Source organism: Ptychodera flava, chromosome 5 (assembly GCF_041260155.1).
Source record: "Ptychodera flava strain L36383 chromosome 5, AS_Pfla_20210202, whole genome shotgun sequence".
Taxonomy (NCBI): Eukaryota; Metazoa; Hemichordata; class Enteropneusta; family Ptychoderidae; genus Ptychodera; species Ptychodera flava.
In genome coordinates this window covers 23,312,072-23,334,224 of record NC_091932.1, presented here as the reverse complement: position 1 = coordinate 23,334,224, position 22,153 = coordinate 23,312,072, and the positions used below count along the sequence as shown (strand labels likewise).

Genomic DNA, 22,153 nt, shown 5'->3' with positions numbered 1-22,153 from the left:
GTGTAGCAAGGGTCGTGCCATCGCCTAGGAAACGGAGGGTGCATTAATTGTTGCATTTCGATGCACATTTTGATTATATTCAGAAGATTTGTGGCAAAAACTCAGATAGAGAAGCATTAATATTCACATCTCACTTATTCAAGACTGGCTGAGAGCAGCACTTCCATTCAGTTAACATCATTACGCCATTTATTATGCCAAGAAAGATGAAGCCAAGACATTTTGCCCTCCCTGGTCTCAGCCAGGAATGGTTATACCTTACAGAGTTTTTTCCCACGGAATGAAAACAAATGTACTTGGGCTGAGGCCCAAGTACAATAATAATATATTATATGGCTTACATTCAACCGGATTGGATTACATCCTGTCGTTTATCAGGACTCATAATGCATTGAATAAATTGCAGAAGTTGCTTGAAATGTTTGCCAGTCAATGATACCGGATGACTCTTTTGAGTCAGGGGAGAGATGCATGCATCCGGAATATGCTGTAGAATCAGATATCTCAAAACAATACTCATACAGCTGTCATTTATAGTGCTGCAAGAGGTGGTGGTTTCAAAATAGAGGAAACAATACTAGCTATTTTAGAGATACTATAGGGGTGTGTTTATATACAAATAGGCCTATATATATTACATGGCGTTATTTTACAGAAATTGACCTTTGAAGGCCCTGGCGAAGATGGCAGCTCATCACAACTTGTCTCACGCTGTGAAGACATTTCTTCTTATGCCGACTGTTCTCACCCAAGACCATAAAACTGAATTTCAGAGCGTCGCTGGCCAATGAGCCTCTGTAGAGTTGTCCCTAGACAATAAAAAACTGCTCATTGATGACAATGCTGCTTGCCCGCCTTCCCACTACCCTGCAAACGCTAGGACAAAACCGCCAGCTAGCTCGTCCGCTAAGAAACTGATTGCGAAAATACCGCTCTGAACAAACATACCTTAGGGAGCGTTCAGTAATTATGGCCGGGGGTGGGCCGGCAAATTCTTCCTGTGCATCAGTCAAAATAAGTGAACCCCCTACCCATTGTACCAAAAAATTGATGACCCCCCTTTAAAGATGACAAAAATTTCATGATCCCCCCATTCATTGCTTGAGTAAAGCTGCACACACAAACACCTCGGGGGTATGGAGCGATAGAATACAAAAAAAAGAGCTTAGATTTTTTCAAATGACCTTCCTTACAAACTTAGAAGGTGTTAATGCTCAGATTTCCCATTCTGACTTGCTATAACTTTGAAATTACCCCTCAAAGGGGTTGGACAGAAATTACTGGTGGATCGCAATATTTTTGCGCAAGCGTGTGTGTACATATTTTGATATTTGGATTTAATTAAAAATCAGCTGTTGATAATGTTGATTCACTATACATGGTATACATATATTTTCTCATACATGTATGAGGAATCTATGTAATACTTTCTCAATGCAAAATATATCTATGCATTTATAGATATTTGATAATTTACATAAATGTACTTAATGAAATAGGGTTGTTACAACTGGCATGTGGACAAAAAGTTTGACCTTAGAATTTCACCAAAAATGTTCATCCACTATACAAGGGAGTCAATGATAAAATTGTGAATATTTTTTTTTACAATGAAAAATTGGTATACCTGTGCATATACAGACGTTCAATAATTAACATAATTGTACTTGATTAGAATATGATGGTTAAAGGTGCATATTATTAAAGGTGATTATGTGTACAAGAAATCTGATTATGGAATTTCACTGAAAATGTTCATCCACTATACATGGAAATCTGTGAGGAAAGTATGAATAATTTTTTTTCCAATACAAAAATAGGTAAACCCATGTATTTATGTACTCTCGATTATTGATATCAATGTACTTGATTAGATTATGGTGGTAACAAATGGATGTGTTCACCAGAAATTGGATTTTGGAATTACACCAAAATGTAGATTCACTGTACATGGGAGTCTATGAGAAAAAATATGAATCATTTTTTTCCAATACAAAACTATCAAAATCTGTGTATTTATAGACATTTGATAATTCATTTTAAAGTACTTAGTTAGCCTAGGATGGTTAAAGGTTGATATGTGTGCAAGAAATTAGATTTTGGAGTTCACCGAAATGCTGATTCACTATACACTGGAGTCTATGAGAAACTAAGAATAATTTTTCTACAATGCTAAACTAAATTAATTTGTGCTTTTATTGGTGTTTGATAATTCATACAAATGTTCTTGATTCAAATAGGGTATTTAAAAGTTCAGATGTGGACAAAATTACGATATTGGAATTTCACCTAAAAGTATTATTTAACTTTTCATGGTACTAGTAGTCTCAGTACAGGTAACTGTTAAATAATTTCTCTGACAAAACTTGCTATATCTCTAATATGTAAGTAATAGGAATTGTTCATTGCCCTCAGTGCAGTGAGCTTGATTTACAATAAGACAAGCCTCAGAGTTGTCAAGTCAAGATGTTCATGTGACAGATAATTATACTTTTGTTCAGATTTACAGGTAAATAACTTCAGAGAATGAAATCATGCAACGAATCATTTTTATCTCCCACATATTTCTGAACACTGAAACTGCTTTTTGACGGGACGGATACTTATGAAATTAAGTGACCCCCCTCTGAGCTGTTTGAAAAATACATGACCCCCCTTTGCAGTTTTCAAATTTAAGGTGACCCCCCCGGATTTTGCCGGCCCACCCCGGCCGTAATAACTGAACGCTCCCTTATGGCCACTTCGGATTTTCACATCAGTCACTTGTAAAATATTTAAATCATTCATACATTGTCAATCTGGAGACTGCATGGACCAAAATTAGTGATGCGTCAATACAGTTCGTGTTCAAGGTCACATGTCACTTAGGATCTCCTATTCTCAATGATCAACCATAGTCTGACATGGAATTAAAATATTTATGGATGTGACCTTCAGGTGTGTTGAAGTGCTGACGTCCGAATACTTCCACCCCCTTCTACAGTCTATGTAAAGAGAATCAATTGCACGTCGGTAAAACAGTATTCATGCCTTATTTATCTTTCTAGACTTTCTATTGATTAAACATTATTTACACTAATGTTCTCAAAGCTTGAATGTTCCTAGAGATATAGCGCAGTTAGTATCTCTGCCTTGCTCAGCACGGGCACGCGCCAGGATATCACGAGATGGACTCAACTAAATGCAAGTTTCAAAAGGGTTTGTACGCGGATACAAGGGACAGTGCGTTTGAGGATCTCGAAGCTCGAATTACAGAGTGCGGTTTCATTCATGGCAGTCATGGGACACTGAGTCGATAGACGTGACCGAACACAGTTTGGTTTACGCGACGAGGTAGCCACTGTCCTTTGTGTTGAAATCGGCCAGCGGGGCCCTGTGAACAATTGAATGCAGGACGTAACATACATGTACGCATGCCCTTATCTAAGGAGATATTTATTCAAACTTGTATTCCTTTATATATGTCGAAAAGAAAGTTGATTTTGATATGTCAGACCTCAATTCCTGGTTTTCGCGATGCAGGTTCTTGACATTGACAGTTTACTTGGTGTTAATCGTTTGTCCTCCTTTGAAAGTTGTCCAAAGTCAGTCAATTGCCCTTTCCCGAGTTCCCCTAAAGCGGGCGGGTCATAATAGGGCTCTTTGTAACACAGTCAGTCAGAGATAAGCTGGCCGAGACTAGTTCAAGCAATGCATTTACCGCTGTCCCTCTATTACGTTTGGAAATAAAAATATATATCTGAACAGTTCCTGTTTGCTGGCAAAACCCACACTCATTTGCCATTACCCGCAGTTAACACTTTCACAATCATTGTTAAACTGTCATAATGAAGATATTGTTTCCACAATTGACTGAATTTTTAAAAAAAGCTATTTCAAGCTCACTGTAACAAACGTAAGAATACACTTACTGGTACCATAAACGTTGAAGAAGTTAACGCTCAAAGCTGCCAGAATGGGTATAAAATGACGGCGCAGATATCTAATCAATGCGAACGTCACCCCCTCCATAAGCACGTAGGTTTCGCCAACAGTACAAAGGCAGGTATACCCAAGCTGTCGCAACCAAATCCTCACCAGAACCCTGTCGTCACACTTCACAGCGGTCCAATCAAACTTTAGCAGGGTATCGCAGGACTGTTATTTTGTTGATATCACAATGCCTTGTAAACATTTTGAGGAAATGAGGTTCCCCATGGTATTTATTATTACTTCCTCGTCCGAGTTGACCCAAAAGCTGAAGGTCATGCTTTATGTCAACACGTTTGCAAAAACACAACTGGGGGCGCTATTTGTATCACTTACTCAAACTCTCTGTAAACCAACACGAAAAAAAATTATCAGCAGTCAAGCTGACATTGACCTAGTTTTATACGAAAATTCAGCTCAACGCTACTGTGGTGGGCTATGGAAAATAAATTAGTGGCCATGTGCCATAATACAAGATACAGTAATGTACCAACGTGTTAATCTAGTCTGTGTGTAGACATTTGAAAGTCCATTCATCTTCCAGGAAGTACATCGTAATCGACGCATTTATATTCTCTTCTTATGGAAAGTCATGGCTGACTTAATTGGTCTACTACGATGTTGTCAAGAGTATTCATGTTGTGATGTGCATTTGACATATCGTTTTAATCATTTACAATGTTGTCCTAGGAAAGTTCAATGTTGTCCTGGGCATGCAGCATGTTGCCGTAGGCATTTAGTGTGTTGTCCTAGGCATTTAATATGTTGTCCTAGGCATCCAGAACATTGTCCTAGGCATTCAATATGTTGTCATATGCATTCGGCAATATTGTCTTAGGCATTTATCATGTTGTTCTATAAATAAAATATGCGTCCCCTACGATCGTCAATACCAAAAATATCCCGTGTATGCGGATCAATCTTTCAACAAAATACCCGAGTTTCGAGAGAGAATAGACAGTCATTTCGACATTAAATTATAAAGAAGTCAGTCAGGGTAAAATGTAACAACTATTTGGATTTTTATAGCAAAATGTTATCCCTGAAATTACCTATTTCTTTTCTAGCGATACGTAGCGTATTTTATTTAGCAAGAGAGACTTGTCAATTAAAATAATAAAGTCCAGATGTTCCTTTTTCTATAGAAACATAACTAATTTAAAATACATTTTGTAATCATCATCATATGAAAGTAAATTTTTGGAAACACATATAAAGTCGCTTCTGGGTTACTGAGACTAAGTCTCTCTTTTCTTCTAGATTATGAATCATCAAAACTCGTTACTCACATCATATTTGCCGATATGATATCGGTAATATTTAAATCAACTTTAACAGATTGATGAAAATTAGAAAAGACGATCGTTCAAAGTATTGTTAACAGTCTTACAATTACAGTGACGATTCCAATACGTATAATAATAATGGCTTCTACAAGTTTAATAAAAATTAATGAAATTAATTTATCCTTATCCAAAAGCTAATCGTGTCATTTTCTAAATCACAGGCAAATCGCTTTCTGTCCTTAGGTACTGGGCACATCTCTTGGCTGTTTAATAAGTAATTCAGCCAGCAAGTTCCCTTTTCGATAGCAAACGGAGGATCAGATCGACTAACCTGCAACTTACCCAATCTGAGATGTGTTTCAATTTATTTTGCAGTCAGTAAAATTCTTTGAAAATGACATTGAACACTGATATTTTGCTTACATTATTTGCATGATCAGTGTTTGAGTAACAATATTCAATACCAAACAATGATAGTACTCTTTGTAAAAGACAGTCCTCAGTTAGCCAGAGATTGAAGACCAAAAAATATGCAGCAAATAAAAATCTGTGACCTTCTTTTGCCAGGTTCTAATGAAAAGCATTAATACAGTCTGGTTGAATGTCAAAATGGTTATTGAATTGAAGTCAATTTAAATATATGCTTCTGTGATAATAAAAGATGAATTCACAAGAGTTCAGTTTTGTCCCAGATCCTGTGAAAAATGTGATTAATTGATGGTGCAGTCTTGTGCAATCTGACAGGACATAGCACCATTTCTTAAGGAAAGTTATGTTGTCAATTGCACTACTCATCCTTCTGCACTTATGAAATCAGAATTAATGAAACATCCTGTTATGCCACAGAAACTTTGACAATAAACTTCTATATATAAAATTACAAAATTCGTTCAGATACGTTACCATACTGTTAGTGACTATTTTATACACAATTGTTTTCAGTTCATTGTCAATCAAATAACGCAGACAGCAATCATATGCGTTATAACTTTTGACGTTCTGGAAAATGTATTGGGTTTACAGGATAATTAGTTCGCTCAAATTACAAGAAATGTGAATTCGTTTGTCCTCCAACTACGCAACTTTACCATGAACATGTTTATGCTAAAATTGAATCCCATATCAAAACGTACATTACATGTAGAGTAGAAACGATATGTTTACTATTAATTTTTTAGATAATCAAGAGACAATTTGCAAGCATCATTGTCCAGGAAGACTTGACGAAACAAGTTAACACATCTTACTATCAAGTACAATCAAAACTCTTTAATATCTTCGTTCATCGATTTGAAATTTTATCGTGTTCTGCGTCACCATCGAACTTCAAATCCATGTACATGAAGGTGCATTGATGTTTTTGCCGATTAGTTCCATGTAAGTGCTCTCTTTAAACGACGGCGACCGTGCGTCGGCGTAGGTATTGCCTTCATGAACTTCTTGAGTACATGTACTACTACGTTTCCTGTAAAAGGAAATAAAATTTGAAGTATTTTGATTGTGACTTGATTATGTTTTCATAATCGTATGGTGTTACATTGCTTGTTTACACGTTAATTCACTGTTGTTTGGTTGTTAGCTGATTCACTAATAATGCAATGAGAAGAGAACACTACACTTCGAAGTCATTTACGGTTTGCTACATCATCACTACTAGCATTTCGATTTCTCTTCGTCGAACAACTTTCGCCATGGGGAATATAAGCAGTTATAAAGAGTCACTAATATGGATTCTGTTGCCGCAGTCGTATTTTTTTTTACGACGAATGGGATACACTTCTAAACATAATTGTGTTTCATTGCTGATAACGATAAATGACATGAGGGCGATGTTATTTCAAAATTTGGTCAAGACGTTTTGTGCAATTCAACTTTAGGGAAGTATTACTAGTTAACTAAAGAGATGTATGATGTAAAGTGGCAAAAATAGTACCTGTTGATAGTATTGTTATTATTAAAATAGTCGCGCCATCGGCTTACTAACTGCGCATGCGCAGGTTCATAATATACTATGCGAATATCATGAAGTGCACCAGACTAAATTCATGGTTCCGCCATGTTTTTTAAGTGCTCGTAAATAAACAAATACGAAACGTGCAATGTATTATTAAGTAAGGTGCCATTAATGAAATATATCTCTTATATCCACCTTATCACTGATACAAAATATCGTTACTATCACGCCTGAAAAATAGAAACAGATAGAAAAATGTCGTGCATATGAACGAGGATATAGGCCCTGTGTTAATAACTAGATGCAAAACTTGCCAATTTCTAGACGGAACCCTAGTTTTCAGCTTCAATTGAGAGTTGGGCAGTGCAGTTACTATTGCAACGATTATGATGGCACAATACGTCCCTTCTTAAACACAATAGGTTGTTATCATGGTAAAAATCTGCCAATTGCCAAACAAAAAATCTATACCTGCAGGGTTTGATATCGCGTACGTTTGTGAAATGTTGTCATCAGTAACTGGGCATGGTGGTTGTAAAAACATATTTATTTATTTTATTTTATCCTTCCCTTTTACTTATCCTGAATCAATACAACAAAAAATTATAATATTAACCCCAGGGGCGACACCAAGGCTGAGCCCGATATGATATTAAAATGGAAAGCATTACATTATATTACCACCCCCTTAATTATTCAGCAAAACAACAAAATAAAACAATAAAGCTAAACAAACTACAGATTGTTTACAATATTCATTGTTTTTGTTATCATATGAATTACAGTCAGAGCAGAAATTCAATCGTCAGCTATGACATCAATTTAATACAAAGCCATTGTTTAACAATTAATTTAATGCATTGTAATGTAGTACTAAGACTAATCAGCCTTTCACAGCGAAACAGCTATTCTCCATATTGATACGCATGAGAACCATGATGATGTATACGTCATAATCACTTCCGATCAGTTGTTGTTTTTGGCCAAGTGCTTTAAATTTATGAGCTGCCAAAGTGTTAGCAATACTGTACTTGTCGATACAATATATACCTACCGTTTTCACTTTCAGGAAAGCAAAACTGGATATAGTGTCTTACCTCTTCCTGCAAACAACTGCAACTACGACAGTGGTAATGATGATCCCTGCTGTAATAAATGCGACAGAAATACCGACGGCTATACCTGTGTGTATAGAACATTATATACGCTCGCTTACTGCGTTTGTAGAATACTACCTTACTTGCACCATCAATCCTATCATGGAAATCGCAATCAACTTTTTAGTCGTTAAAGGAGACAATTGTAATTTTGCTTTGTTCCAAGAAGTTATAGTTGTGTTAATTTGACGTTAAACTGGTCCAATAATCATTTTCATTCAAGGTAATGCATCGCCAGGTCCATGGGACATTTGTAATTTACAATTTAGGTAGGACCATCCTCAACCACTGATAGTTAGTTGTGGTACCAGGTGTTCGGACTGGGTAGGCGTACCCTGCTAGCATGCTACACCCTTCAGAATGGGTCCCATTAATTTCCACAGAGGAGACAAGGAAAATCCGAATCACCTTGGTAGTGCCAAACAATGAGATTTTAAGGCTACAGGAGCCATGCTGTTTATATAGTGTAAAGGGGAAAACTGGTAGGTGCAGGGAGGGAATTTTACTAGCGAAAAGAGTAGAAAATTGAAATCTAATCTGTTCAAAACACTTCAAAATATGGCCTACCCATTCGACTGGTTGACTGTCGCTGACAACATTCACTTACAACGGGTCTGACATCTAATACCTAACCGAGATTATTAGCCTATGTAAAGGGACAAAGTCGGCCATTTTTCATGAATTTTGTTTGATACGAGATACTACTTATATTGTTGACATGTTAAAAGATACTGAATGAATGGGTGACTATGCATATATTTGACCCTGGTAAGCGTTTTTGTAGCGAACTGTCAAATCGAAATTGAATGAAAATGACACGACTATGAAGTGATACTGTGATGTATAATTAATATAGTGATACAATGAGTTTTAATTAATATGTCTTGTTACAATAAAAAGGAAGTTCTCTGCAATGCAGCGGCTGCTTCGAGTGCTTCTAGAGCAAATACGATGCGGTAAATGAAGAATATCAATGCCTGAATTCTTTACCCGTGCTTTTTCTCTCGATATTCCTATCGTACTCCCCTGTTTGCGATGTTGCTGATGAAGACTGGAGGGTTGATGTATGGGTTGAAGTCGCAGACTGAGGGAGTGTGTACGAATTCTTTGAGCTGCTGGGTTGCCACCCTGCGTCATTGAAAAAAGGAAATAGACAAATAGACCATTGAATGAAACAAAATCTGAGAAAGGGTCAAAATAATTAGACAGATTAAATAACTCTTGGCACATGCAATACTAAAACCATGCAGTAGACTTTAAGAGGCGAACTTTAAATCTCTTTCCATCTTGATTGAACAAACTCTCGCGGTAATTGTGGAAACAAATACAAGGTTAATAATGACATATCCACTTACTGTTTTCACAGAACCGTCCTGTGTAACCTGGTTTACATTCGCAGAAAAGGGTATCATTTTCCTGTCTGCAAGTTCCATTGTTCTCGCACAGTGGCATATTCTCACACGTCAGTCCTGTGAACAAAGAAGAAAAGCTTAATTTACTCATAAGAAGCATTGCAATTCCTTCTATCTTACTAAGGGCAAACAAACAAACAAACAAACAAACAAACAAATTAACCAAACAAACATCATCATCATCAATAACAACACCAACAACAACAACAACAACAACATTACAACAACAAACATTCTAGCTTTGAATCAGTGATCAAAATAGGTCGCTCGCTCCACAGTGGCCCAACCTAATAATATTGTAATTTTTCTCAGAGTTGTATCATTATATCTAAATGACTTAAGTTGTCTTTCATGCGCAGCACCTTTGCGTTGACTTTCCGACTGCTTATGCCTATCAGCAGAAACGTGCGTCTTTTGAGGGAAAAGACAACATGGGCAGTTCATCCACAGAAATACACATGTTTATTTGAAAAAGATATGAAAGACGGACACGTTAACAGTGTTCGGTTTACTAGCCACCCCTATCTTCCCGTGCCTCTTACCATAGTTACTTTCTATTCCGGACTCTGATCCATGAAATCACAGACAAATAGAAAGATAGATGAGCAACGCCGCATGCCTTTTGTTTCATGGTCGCCTAGGGAGACTATGGCCTTTTCATATTAAAATGATCTTCACAGGTGTTAGATTTTTTGGATACTTTGTGGGGCGACTTGCAGCGATTTCGAAGCTGTTATCCTATTGGTTGGCTGAATCTTACCATATAATTAAAACAATACAAATAAACTCCCTAAGTTGCTGTGAATAGTGACAATCGACCAATCAGATATAACCTTGCAAACACGCTGCGAGTCAGCCGGATACTTTGTTCGTGGTTGATAATTGCACGAGATTATGGGAAAAGTACGACGAGATGGCATCGTACTGCCAGTCGCGTAGCAACCATACTTACTTTGTGAGCTCTCAGGGCAGAAACACTGCTTCACGCCAATCAAAACGTAACACGCAAGCAGTATCATAATCACGTCCTTCCATGACTAACTTCTTAAAAGACGTTATGACTGAACCATTGAATAAAACTAGACAGTATTTATTAAAGACATTCAAATTTGGTTCAAACACACTCATTATATATTCATAAAAATGTGAGAGGAATTTTAAAATGGTAAAACTCACTTTCCCGAAGCTCAAAACTATCCCGTTTTCGCCAGCACGACAATTTCGCTCACCGCCACGCGACAACAACAACATACACTTTGCCGAACATATCTTCGCCTAAAAATTGGCGAAAATCCGGAAACTACCGAAGGATGCATGGTCGGCACCCTTCGGAAAAGAGAGGCGAGAGCCATCTGAGGCGAGGCGAGCATGGAGGGCTTACGTAAGCCCTTCAAACCTTGAACAATAGCCGTTGCTTGTCTGTCTCTCTATTTGTCTGTGATGAAATAGATTATCGGTTTATTGGAATATGATATGACGTGAATGAATAACTTACTGTGTTCACAGGTGTAGCCACTATAACCTGGGGGACACTCACAATAAAATGTGTCATTCATGCCACCACTAATTGATTCACAGGTGCCATTGTTGACACAGGGGTTACTTAGGCACACATGAATTTTCTCTTCGCATGCTGGACCTTTCCAGCCCTCTGTACATACACACATCTCGACCCCGTCTTGTCTGTAACATGTTCCGTTGTTTTGACAATTGTTTTGGTCACATTCCCCAGGTATAAAGGCTAGAATAAAAAAGTCCCCGTGAAAAATAGGAAACAAATAATACATGGATCGATAGGTAAGTTATATACAAAGTTACGTACGATGGGCACATGTTTTGCGTTGATAGTCTCATTCGACAACCATTTTCAGAAACTGGTTGTGTGTTGAATTGACCCTTCATGACCCTTTCTAGATTTTCAGAAGATCGCCCTCTATCTTTCTTAAGGCCCTCTGACACAAAGGTCAAGAAACTTCTTGGTAAAACAATTAAAAGGTTAAAGATTAAATTACACCCAGGCAGACACGTTTTTCCTCCACATGCCACGTGGATCTCACTAACACTCCAGCCAAAAGTAGGACTGTAGGCGCAACGATGTAAGTTGATTTCCTTTTATGACTTTCCAATTATTTAGAGGACCATTTTGAATGCAGTGCTTAGATTTTAGTAGAATTTAGTTCTTTTATTCCGTTTACTTTGGACTTGATTTACCTCGACTCTCCGGTATAGACAATGAATGACCTTGTATTTTTAATCTCTTTATTTACCCAGTTTTTCACCGATTCTTGAATAAACCTATCCTAAACTAAAGCAACTGAGGGTGGTTATTTCTTGGAGTGGTTGGCACTTAGCGGATACAAAAGTAAATGGACTCCGCCACAGGTTGTGCAATACGCAGATCAAAGCAGTGATAAATGGCAATTTGCTATCCCCTGCGGACAAGTAGCGACTGAATGTATCCAGTACCATTTTGGATCAGTCAATTCTTTTATGAGAAGACTAACATTACATGGCTCTGAAATGATAATACCTTGAATTGACCCGATGTCATAACTAATCACAATAAGGATGATATAAGTATATCTTTAAATACAAACACAATATCTGCCTTTCTTGACTTGCTGTAATGGATACTTCGACAACCTTAGTCGCACCTTGATCAGCGCTTTGAGTTGCTCGTAATTTTAGCAGCAATGTTCAAATTAAAGAAGTAGTATAGCCTCACCTTTGTAGAATACTGCAAAACCTTTATCATGGTACAATGCACTTGACGTGAATTCAACCCTCAGGGAATTATCAGTCGTAAATCCTATCCAATAGTCCATTACACCTCGTATTCCGCTGTCTTGAGTAAGTTTCACTTTATTTCCGCTTCTACCATCGATTTTATAGAAAGACACCTGATCATTTAGGAACAATCCGCCTGCACCCAAATACAGCATCCTTAGTTTTACATTGATGATTTCACCTGATTCCCTTCGAACATACCAGTTGCAGTCATCCCAACCGGGATAGTTGTCCGGGAATTCAGGAGACACTATCCAACCCTCCTTGTCTGTTATGCCAGTACGTCCACACTTTCCGAGTGTAGCTGTGGATCACATATTACAACACTCGTGTTATACAGTAGATATTAAACATTTAACAGATTATATTTTTTCACGATCGATGTTTTAGTGGTGTAGGTCTTAGCAGTCATTTTAGTGTCTCAACATATGAAAGCATTGCTTTGTGAAATCACTTCGACTGAAAACACATTGAAACTTCTATTCTTAAATGCAACTTCAACCTTACTTTCATATACTGGACTCTCATTTTCGCCACCACATGCTTGGGTTTCGTCTCCCTTACAGGCTTCCTCACAGTACCAGTTATCTATCCTGTCGGTGTCGTCCGGGGAGTTGTTTCCGCAATGACAGTTCTGTCCTTCAAGGCATGCGAAGTTCCACTTTTTATCTCGACAATGCTTGAGGCACGTTTGAATTGTCATACTATTTCTATTAATCTCGTTTGCGCCACACACATTGATACCGTAACAGCCTTTATAACCCGGAACTATAGATATCAGAAACAAATGCAAAATACATTGTTAACAAGTCTTCTTAGATGACTATCATTTCATCTTTTGAACCTGCTGACTTAGTGGCTAATGAACTGATTACAGTTTATTTTCTGACATGTAGCACAGTAGTTACGTGCATAAAATGTGGTCTGTTTAATGCTAGAGCATGACACGTATGGTTGCCGCAGTACATCATTGATTCCTTAATTCAAATTATACATGCCAAGGAATGTGAACAGTTTTTCCACAGTATTTCCATCCATGCAGAGAACAAGATGTGTACAATTAAAGTATCTATTTATTTAGGTGAATAAATAAATCCATGCTGGTAAGACAACGATATGGGGATGTTGATCGCAGGCGTATACACAACGCATGCCTTCATGTCTTTGACGGCGTCAGCACTTAATTTTTCTCCCAGTAACAATTTTATCGTTAAGTTGCATTTCACAAACACCTCAGGGACGGGAGAGAATCCAACAAAGCTTTTCAGATTTTTTCAAATGCTCCCTTACAAACTCACAGGCATAGCAAGCACGGAAACTCAATCGAATACTGGCCGACACCAATTCTATTTTGCAGATATATTGTCACAAGTTGTGAACGAATTGTACAAAGGGTATAAAGGGTACTACATGCAATGGCTCATACAACGACATTCGCCGTGATTATTTGCGTGTTTCTTTCAGCAATAACCCCCGGCGCAGGTACATGTAGACATACACGAGATATGGATACAATGAGCGACGTACGACACGGGCCGCCAGGCGAGTGCTATATGGAGCGAATTCACCAGAATACGAGTGTATACGCGACTGCAAAGGGAGTTATTACCATGATATAATATCACATTTGTGGGGTTTTTGTCAAAAGATATTTCATCTGTAATTTTAGCGGTAAAATGGTGAAAGCAGAATGAATTATCAAGCGATCGTCGTCGAACAGAAATTCAGCCTTAGGGACAGAGTATTGTCGACATGAAGGATAAATAGCACACGTAATCCTCTATACTAGTGAAAGCGATGCAGAGAATAAAAAGTGAAAACGCTGTTTTGGACTAAGACCAAGCAAAAGTCTCTGATGCAGTAGTTCTAAGAACAATGTTTTTTTTTTGCTTTTACACTACTGTCTTTTAATCAATTAATTGTAATTAGGCTATTATCTTTTAACTATGTACTCAGTTCTGACTGACCGCTGATAGTTCCTGCTATCTCAACGCTCTCTGTCTCCGTTTTTATCTTCTATGATAGTTGAGGGGGGTGTAGGACTGGTTTTCGTTTTGTGCCACGGCCGTCGTGATTCCTCATCGAATGAGAGCGACAAATGGGCGTGACCGTGACCGACGTGCTGATATGACGTAATTTCCGATCCACTTGTGCGTAAAAATATTTAATCGAATATCACAAAACTTGCACACGTCAAATATTAATACCTATGTGATTTCGGTCGATATTGTCATCATCTTGATTCATTTCAAGACTTGTGTTACCGGAAACCACTGTGTGAAGGTTTGTGTTTTCAATGTTCACCTATACTATCAAGTAATGCTACTGCTAATACTACACCTTCAATGGTTTCAAAGGTAATGAGTAGTCTGTGAAACAACAAATTAAGATCAAAGTTGCGATTGTCAGATACTTACAATTACAGTAGACGCCAGCCGCGTTTTCATGGCTACAGCCAGTGGTATCGTTTTCGAAATCGCATTTAAGTACACTTGTTTCATTTCCTAAACAGTTCACATCATTCATCGACATCTCAGTGTCTTCGTTTCCTGGGAAAGGAGCACCCTTTCCAGACTCAGACAATGCTGGACGCATAGCACCTGTCAAACCTAGAGATTAAAGAAAGATGTGATGTAACATAAAAGAGCAATGTGGATAGGTCAGTGGAAGTATTTACATCAAGAATTTGAATTTATATAGGCCAGACATACTGCATATATGTTGAAATTTTGGCATAACAAGCCTATATTGCATTTACAGGACTTTGGCTTTATTTATATCGGACAGTATAAACTGAAAGACATTTCTATTTTGATTTATGATGTTGTTTCTGTCAGTGTTTCAATGGTTGTTGTGCAAAAATGAACGCTTAACTTTGTACATTATGTAAATGCCGTAAAAGGAGACATTGGACAGTTGAATTAAAAGAGCAAAATCATCTGTGGGCAATAGGCATCGTCTCTTAATGTAGTGTACTGAATGTAAATTTGAAAGCGACAAACGTGTCTTGTATAACGTTTTGATTTAAATTCCTTTGCTCATTCGCATATGTTATTTTACTATAACTGACCCGAATAAATTGTGCAAGAGATCACTATACTAAACGTTTAATTGGCTGTGTATGTGGTTGGACTTCCCTAACAACGTTAACTCCACATTAGAAGTATTGTGACTTCCGCACAATGCCTGTACCCACACTGCCTGATACACATTCCGCGCATTCTTAAACTCTCTTTTCAGGGATATAATGGGCTCAAGGGAGTGTCAATACTGCTGTAGAGATTACGTTTAAAAAGACAAGTTACACCGTCTCTTCGTGCTTCTACTTTCTACATTAATATTCCCTTTTAAAGTTCAGTCAAATGAGAAATATAATTAGAAATGGCGTGTAACAATATTGACTCCGTTACTTTGTACCTGTTGGACAATATTATCACCAAGCCAATGTCATGAGATGTTGACTCTGCTGGCCCTGTGAAAATTAAATGTGTAAAACTCCAAGGGAGTTAGGCTAAGGTTTCTGTATATATCTTTAAGTTCGCAATGACAAATGCTATTGAATCAAAAGCGTTGTAAATAATAACAATAGCAAAATCACAGTAAGCGGTGGACTTTAATTTTTTCCTCCTGAACAACAAACGACCATGTATGGTTTGTCTGATTGTATTATTTGTAAGGGAAACAGGAACTGTAAAGATTTCTGTTTGCAAAACTTGTATAAAGTATCACAGTCTGACTTGTGTCCAAGATTTTTTGGATAACTCGATTCATAGCGACAATTCACAATTTGCTAAATACACCAACAAAATGGAAGGTTTTATCCTTACCTATTTCTTTGCAAACGACTTCTGCATCTTTGATATCCCATCCTACGTCACACACAGCTCCCCATTGTCCATTCAAGAAAACCTCAACGCGACCCTCAAAGGGAGTCGTCCCATCCTTCAGTCTTACCAAATTGTCTGAAATTGATCACGGAATTAATGTTTGAGAGTTTGATACAAGCAATGTCCTTCCTTCTGAGGGGAAAGCAAATCGTGTGTAAATGTATATACGGTCCGACAATGGTCCAGCGTGAGGTATGATCAATTTTGAGTTGGTTATATATTATATGGCTGACACTCCACCGGATTGGATTACATCCTGTCGTTTGAACTTAGATCAGGACTAATACTCATGACGGATTGAATAAATTGCAGAAGTTGCGAAAACGTTTGCGAGTCGATGATGACTCCTTTGAGTCAGGGAAAAGTTGCATGCATCCGGACTGTGCTCTAGAATCAGATATATCCGACAATATTATACTTTACTTTATTGCTAACAAACACACTCAGGGAGTGTGGTAAGGCAAAAATTACAAAACTCAAGTACAAGGAATGAATTTGGCAAGAGGCAGTTTATCTTTGTGAGTTTATATATACATGAACTTTTCTCAGTCATTCAAATCAAGAAAGCCAGGATTATACAAACTTGTGGAGGAAAATAGAATATGTCGATAAGTTCTGTGTCTTGGACATTCTATTACAAAGTGAAATTCATTCTCAACTAAAGTCTTACAATATTTGCAGAATCTTTCATTTGCAGGAACTTTTGGAATTGACCTTCCACCCAATTTTATTTGAAGGTTGTGATCCGAAATTCTAAGTTTCGTTAGCCACTTCCAGTAGGTAAAAGATTTTACATCTAATAAGTAACTTTCAATTTCAAAATTTGTCTTAAATAGTTTGTAAGTTCGGAGCATATTCTTTGTATTCCACACTTCCTTGTATCATTATGAATATTTCTCAGCCATGTTTATTCATAAATTTCACATAAACTATCATATACATTAATAAGTGTGGAATTAACATTGCAAATAGAAGTCCTTATATCACTCCCACTGTAAGAGTTTAATATGCTTTGTATATAATTGTACCGACCTGAATTCAACCTAGAGGATGTATAAGCAGACCTCAGTAAGATGTCATGTAATAAAACCAATCTATGCCAGTATTGAGCTTGTGCTTTATCACCATAAAGTGAATTGGATATCTACCTAGCTCTTCAACAACACCATCATTATACAGCTGTCATCCATAGTGGTGTGAGAGGCAAGGGCTTCTGAATATGGGAAAAAATACCACCTATTTTTTTAGAGATACTGTAGGAATGTGTTTATATACAAATAGGCCTACATTTAATACATGGCGTTATTTTACAGAAACTGACCTTTGAAGGCCCTGGGGAAGATGGCAGCTTATCAAAATTGTATGACGCTGTGAACACATTTCTTCTTATGCTGACTGTTCTCATCCAAGACCATAAAACTGAATTTCAGAGCGTTGCTGGCCAATGAGCCTCTCTAGAGGTGTCCCTATACAATAAAAAACTGCTCATTGAAGACGATGCTGCTTGCCGCCTTCCCACTACCCTGCATACGCTAGGAGAAAACCGGCAGGAAGCTCGTCCGCTAAGAACTCATTGCGAATATACCTCTCTGAACAGACATACCTTATGGCCACATCGGGTTTTCAAATCAGTCACTTGTAAAATGTTTAAATTATATTTTTGATTTCTTCCAATCTGAGACGAATGTTGGGTGTTATGAAAAAACATGAGGCATGAGCGTACGACCCAAGCAACCTGTTCCTGCCGATAGGGCGGCTGGAGGCTTTGAGAAAACTGTTCTCATTCTTCACTTGTTTCTAAAGTAAACTTTGTGGTGTTTGACATAATTCAATCGCAGTAAACTAATTAATGCATGATTAATCTAGAAACCGCTTGAACCAAAATTAGTGACGCGTATATACAGTTCGTGTTCAAGGTCATATGTCACTGAGGATCTTCTTTTCTTAACCATGGTGTGACATGGCATTGTAAATATGTATGGATGTGACTTCAGATGTGTTGAAAAGCTAACGTCACGAATACTACAGACCATCAATTGCGCGCCAGTGAAGCAGTATTTACACCTAATTTTGAATCTTTTGAACCTTTCTGTTGATTGAACCATTATTTATACTAATATCCTCTCAGTTAGAATGTTCCTAGAGATATGTCGCAGTCTGTATATTTGCCTTGCTCATCACAAGCGCGCGCTAGGATACCACTAGATGGACTCAACTAAATGCAAGTTTCAAAAGGTTATACGCGGATACAAGGGACAGTGCGTTTGAGGATCTCGAAGCTCGAATTACAGAGTGCGGTTTCATTCATGGCAGTCATGGGACACTGAGTCGATAGCCGTGACCGAACACAGTTTGGTTTACGCGACGAGGGTAGCCACTGTTCTTTGTGTTGAAATCGGCCAGCGGGGCCCTGTTAACAATTAAATGCTGGACGTATTACATGTACGCATGCCCTTATCTAAGGACATAATTATTCAAACTTGTATTCCTTTTATGTCAAAAGAAAGTTGATTTTGATATGCCAGACCTCAATTCCTGGTTTTCGCGATACAGGTTCTTGACATTGACAGTTTACTTGGTGTTAATAGTTTTTCCTCCTTTGAAAGTTGTCCAAAAGTCAGTCAATTACCCTTTCCCGAGTTCCCATAAAGCGGGTGGGTCACACTAGACGTATATCATTTAGGACATAAATTTGTGTCCTAAACCCCAGCGTCGCTCACGTTGATTGGTAGGTCTTATGTCCCTATGTCCCATTTGCGTTCATTCATTGGCTGCCTATATGTCCTCAAGTCTCATTAACATTTACTGTTCCGAATCCAATTCATTCATTGGCCGCCATATGTTCTTGTCCCTGCCTCACTTTCGAGTGTTTCTTGTCTCGTTCGGCCATGTGCTTATTACTGTAACGCATCTGCGAGCCTAGCCAATCATTACCAGACAGCTAGAGCGTAGGCACAACGTTTGTGAAGACAAATTTTTCTTTGCACCTGCGCTTCACTTAATCTCATTGTCAGGAAGCTCCGGCATCAAAGTTGTCTGCATTCCCTGACACGTTGACATGTGACACGTGAAAATATTGGTCTTATTAGCTGTAAATATTTCTGTCAGTAAAAATACGCTGCTTCTTACCATATGAAAAATATACAACTTTGTAGTTACACTCTTCATCTACAGGTGCATTTGTAAAACAAAATGCTTGCCATCGGATTGTGTATTAAAGCTCCATTGGCTGCCCCATTTAGCTTTTTTCGGTATTTTTCTCCGTTTTGACTCCAGTTTCTGGTGTTAATCCCTGGGCTATGATGAAATAAATAACAAGTGCATACCTTGTCGATGCAGTCTACATGGATATAATCAGGCATTATTGTTGAATGCTGAATTCAAGTCCGGACTAGAATCATTTATCAACAATAACAATGGTCATTACACATGTACTGGGTGTGTTGACAAGCAGAGTAATGGATACTTTAAATTAGCACAGCACAGGTATTAGGATGAGAAAACTATAGTAGATTTACAGAATTAAAATACTGAAAAAATAGTCAAAAGTTACAGCTCATTTCCCTATAATTCCGAATTGACAATAACGGACTGCATCATTGATTCCAGATGATCCATGTACATGTATAACGTAGTCAGCATCTTTAATTAGACTAGCTCATTAGTTTGTTCAGACATTCACGTCTGTTGATGATTATTTTCGCAATCGTCTACAGATCCAATGTTGGTGTACATATATCATCGAAATGAGCAAGGTAAATCTGCTTGTGATCCGTTCGATGCGAAACAAAGATTACAAGACATTAGCTGTGGAGGGCAATTCATGCGCCTGTTGTGCACCTGTTTGAAGTTACTTTGACAAAACTCCGGGCAATCAGAAACAACCCTACTAGATGCCGCGCGTTTCCCGAATAAACTTTAGACTTTGAAAAAGAACACGATACCTTCAACGGAGGAATTCTTTTTAATTTCTGGCGAATGTTGCTGCCCCTGTTATATTATTGTTGATACTTATGTTCTAACCACGTTGGTTTATGCCTATTATGCTTAAAGTATGCACATTCCTAGCCCAACGACATATCAGATTGTATCGTGTCTTGCGTTGACTTCTGACGCAAATATACAAGCGAAGGCCTTTGAAATAAATAATGACACATTTTCCGTGTGTTTTGTGCTATTGAAGTAAGCAACTACGCCGACATTGTGTGTGGTGTGTGTGGGGGGGGGGGGGTGAGCGCGCACAAACAGAAATTGGTATTATAGAGGTCATGCAGTAATACGATTTTCTTTTTTTCGTTATGTTGACTGTGCTTTTCGTAGAGGAGCTGCGGTAAACACAGAGACAAACAAAGACGGGGGGTGGATTATATGACCATTTAGTAATCGTAAAGAGGTGCGTATTTGACCGAAGAGTGTCATGGTGATACGTTGTGTTTGAATCCATCATAATTGCCGGCTTCACAAAGGTTACTGTCAGTCATTGTTCGAAAGTGATGAATGAAATAACACCTGGAGTCTTGGACTGCTTTGCTAAACGCGCAGATACATTTGTACATTACAGTAATACGCACATGGCAGAGCGAGACAAGTAACACTCGAAAGTGAGGCAGGGACAAGAACATAAGGCGGCCAATGAATGAATTGGATTCGGAACAGTAAATATTAATGAGACTTGAGGACATATAGGCAGCCAATGAATGAACGCAGATGGGACATAGGGACATAAGACCTACCAATCAACGTGAGCGACGTGGGGTTTAGGACACAACTTATGTCCTAAATGGTATACGTCTATAAGGGCTCTTTGTAACACAGTCAGTCAGAGATAAGCAGGAAAAAAGGCAACTTGAGTTCAAGTAATACATTTACTGCTGTCCCTCCATTACATTTGGAAATACAAATATATATCTGAACAGTTCCTGTTTGCTGGCAAAACCAACACTCACTTGCCATCACCCGCAGTTAACACTTTCACAATTATTGTTAAACTGTCAAAATGAAGATATTATTTCACAATTGACTGAATATTTTTAAAAAGCTATTTCAAGCTCACTGTAACAAACGTAATAATACACTTACTGGTGCCATAAACGTAGAAGAAGTTAACGCTCAAAGCTGCCAGAAAGGGTATAAAATGACGGCGCGGATATCTAATCAATGCGAACGTCACCCCCTCCATGAGCACGTAGATTTCGAGAACAGTATGAAAGCGGGTATATCCAAGCTGTCGCAACCAAATCTTCACCAGAACCCTGTCGTCACACTTCACAGTGGTCCAATCAAACTTTAGCAGGGTATCGCAGGACTGTTATTTTGTTGATATCACAATGCCTTCTTAACGTTTGAGGAAATAAGGTTTCTCATGGCATTTATTATTACTTCCTCGTCCGAGTTGACCCAGAAGCTAAAGGTCATGTTTTTTGTCAATATGTTTGCAAAAACACAACTGGGGGCGCTATTTGTATCACTTACTCAAACTCTCTGTAAACCAACACGAAAAAAATTATCAGCAGTCAAGCTGACATTGACCTAAACCTGTTAACAGGATTGACAGCTGAAAGTTTTATACGAAAATTCAGCTCAACGCTACTGTGGTGGGCTATGGAAAATAAATTAGTGGCCATGTGCCATAATACAAGATACAGTAATGTACCAACGTGCACGTGTTAATCTAGTCTGTGTGTAGACAAAGTCCAACTTC

The 22,153-nt window shown here is 38.1% G+C and overlaps 2 protein-coding genes across 3 annotated transcripts in view; both read right to left on the bottom strand.

Moving 5' to 3' along the window:
- LOC139133306 (scavenger receptor cysteine-rich domain-containing protein DMBT1-like) overlaps window positions 1-4,248 on the bottom strand; it is a 33,435-nt gene extending 29,187 nt beyond the window's left edge. The window contains exon 1 of one of the 2 annotated variants that reach the window (XR_011552558.1): window positions 3,912-4,248. Coding sequence is in view for 1 of the 2 variants with exons in the window: in XM_070699839.1 (XP_070555940.1) it covers window positions 3,912-4,011 (100 nt within the window). In the remaining variant the exon portion in view is untranslated. The remainder of the gene's footprint in view (window positions 1-3,911) is intronic. The other variant, XM_070699839.1, reaches the window with a different exon arrangement.
- A 1,159-nt stretch (window positions 4,249-5,407) lies between these two features.
- On the bottom strand, window positions 5,408-21,405 carry LOC139133588 (uncharacterized). Its single transcript, XM_070700321.1, has 10 exons — window positions 21,399-21,405; window positions 16,393-16,527; window positions 14,983-15,174; window positions 13,073-13,333; window positions 12,504-12,869; window positions 11,274-11,519; window positions 9,722-9,835; window positions 9,357-9,494; window positions 8,307-8,391; window positions 5,408-6,720 (listed from the first exon to the last, which is right to left on the bottom strand). The coding sequence occupies exons 1-10, from the start codon at window positions 21,403-21,405 to the stop codon at window positions 6,582-6,584; spliced, it is 1,683 nt and encodes a 560-aa protein (XP_070556422.1). The 3' UTR covers window positions 5,408-6,581.
- Window positions 21,406-22,153: the final 748 nt, after the last annotated feature.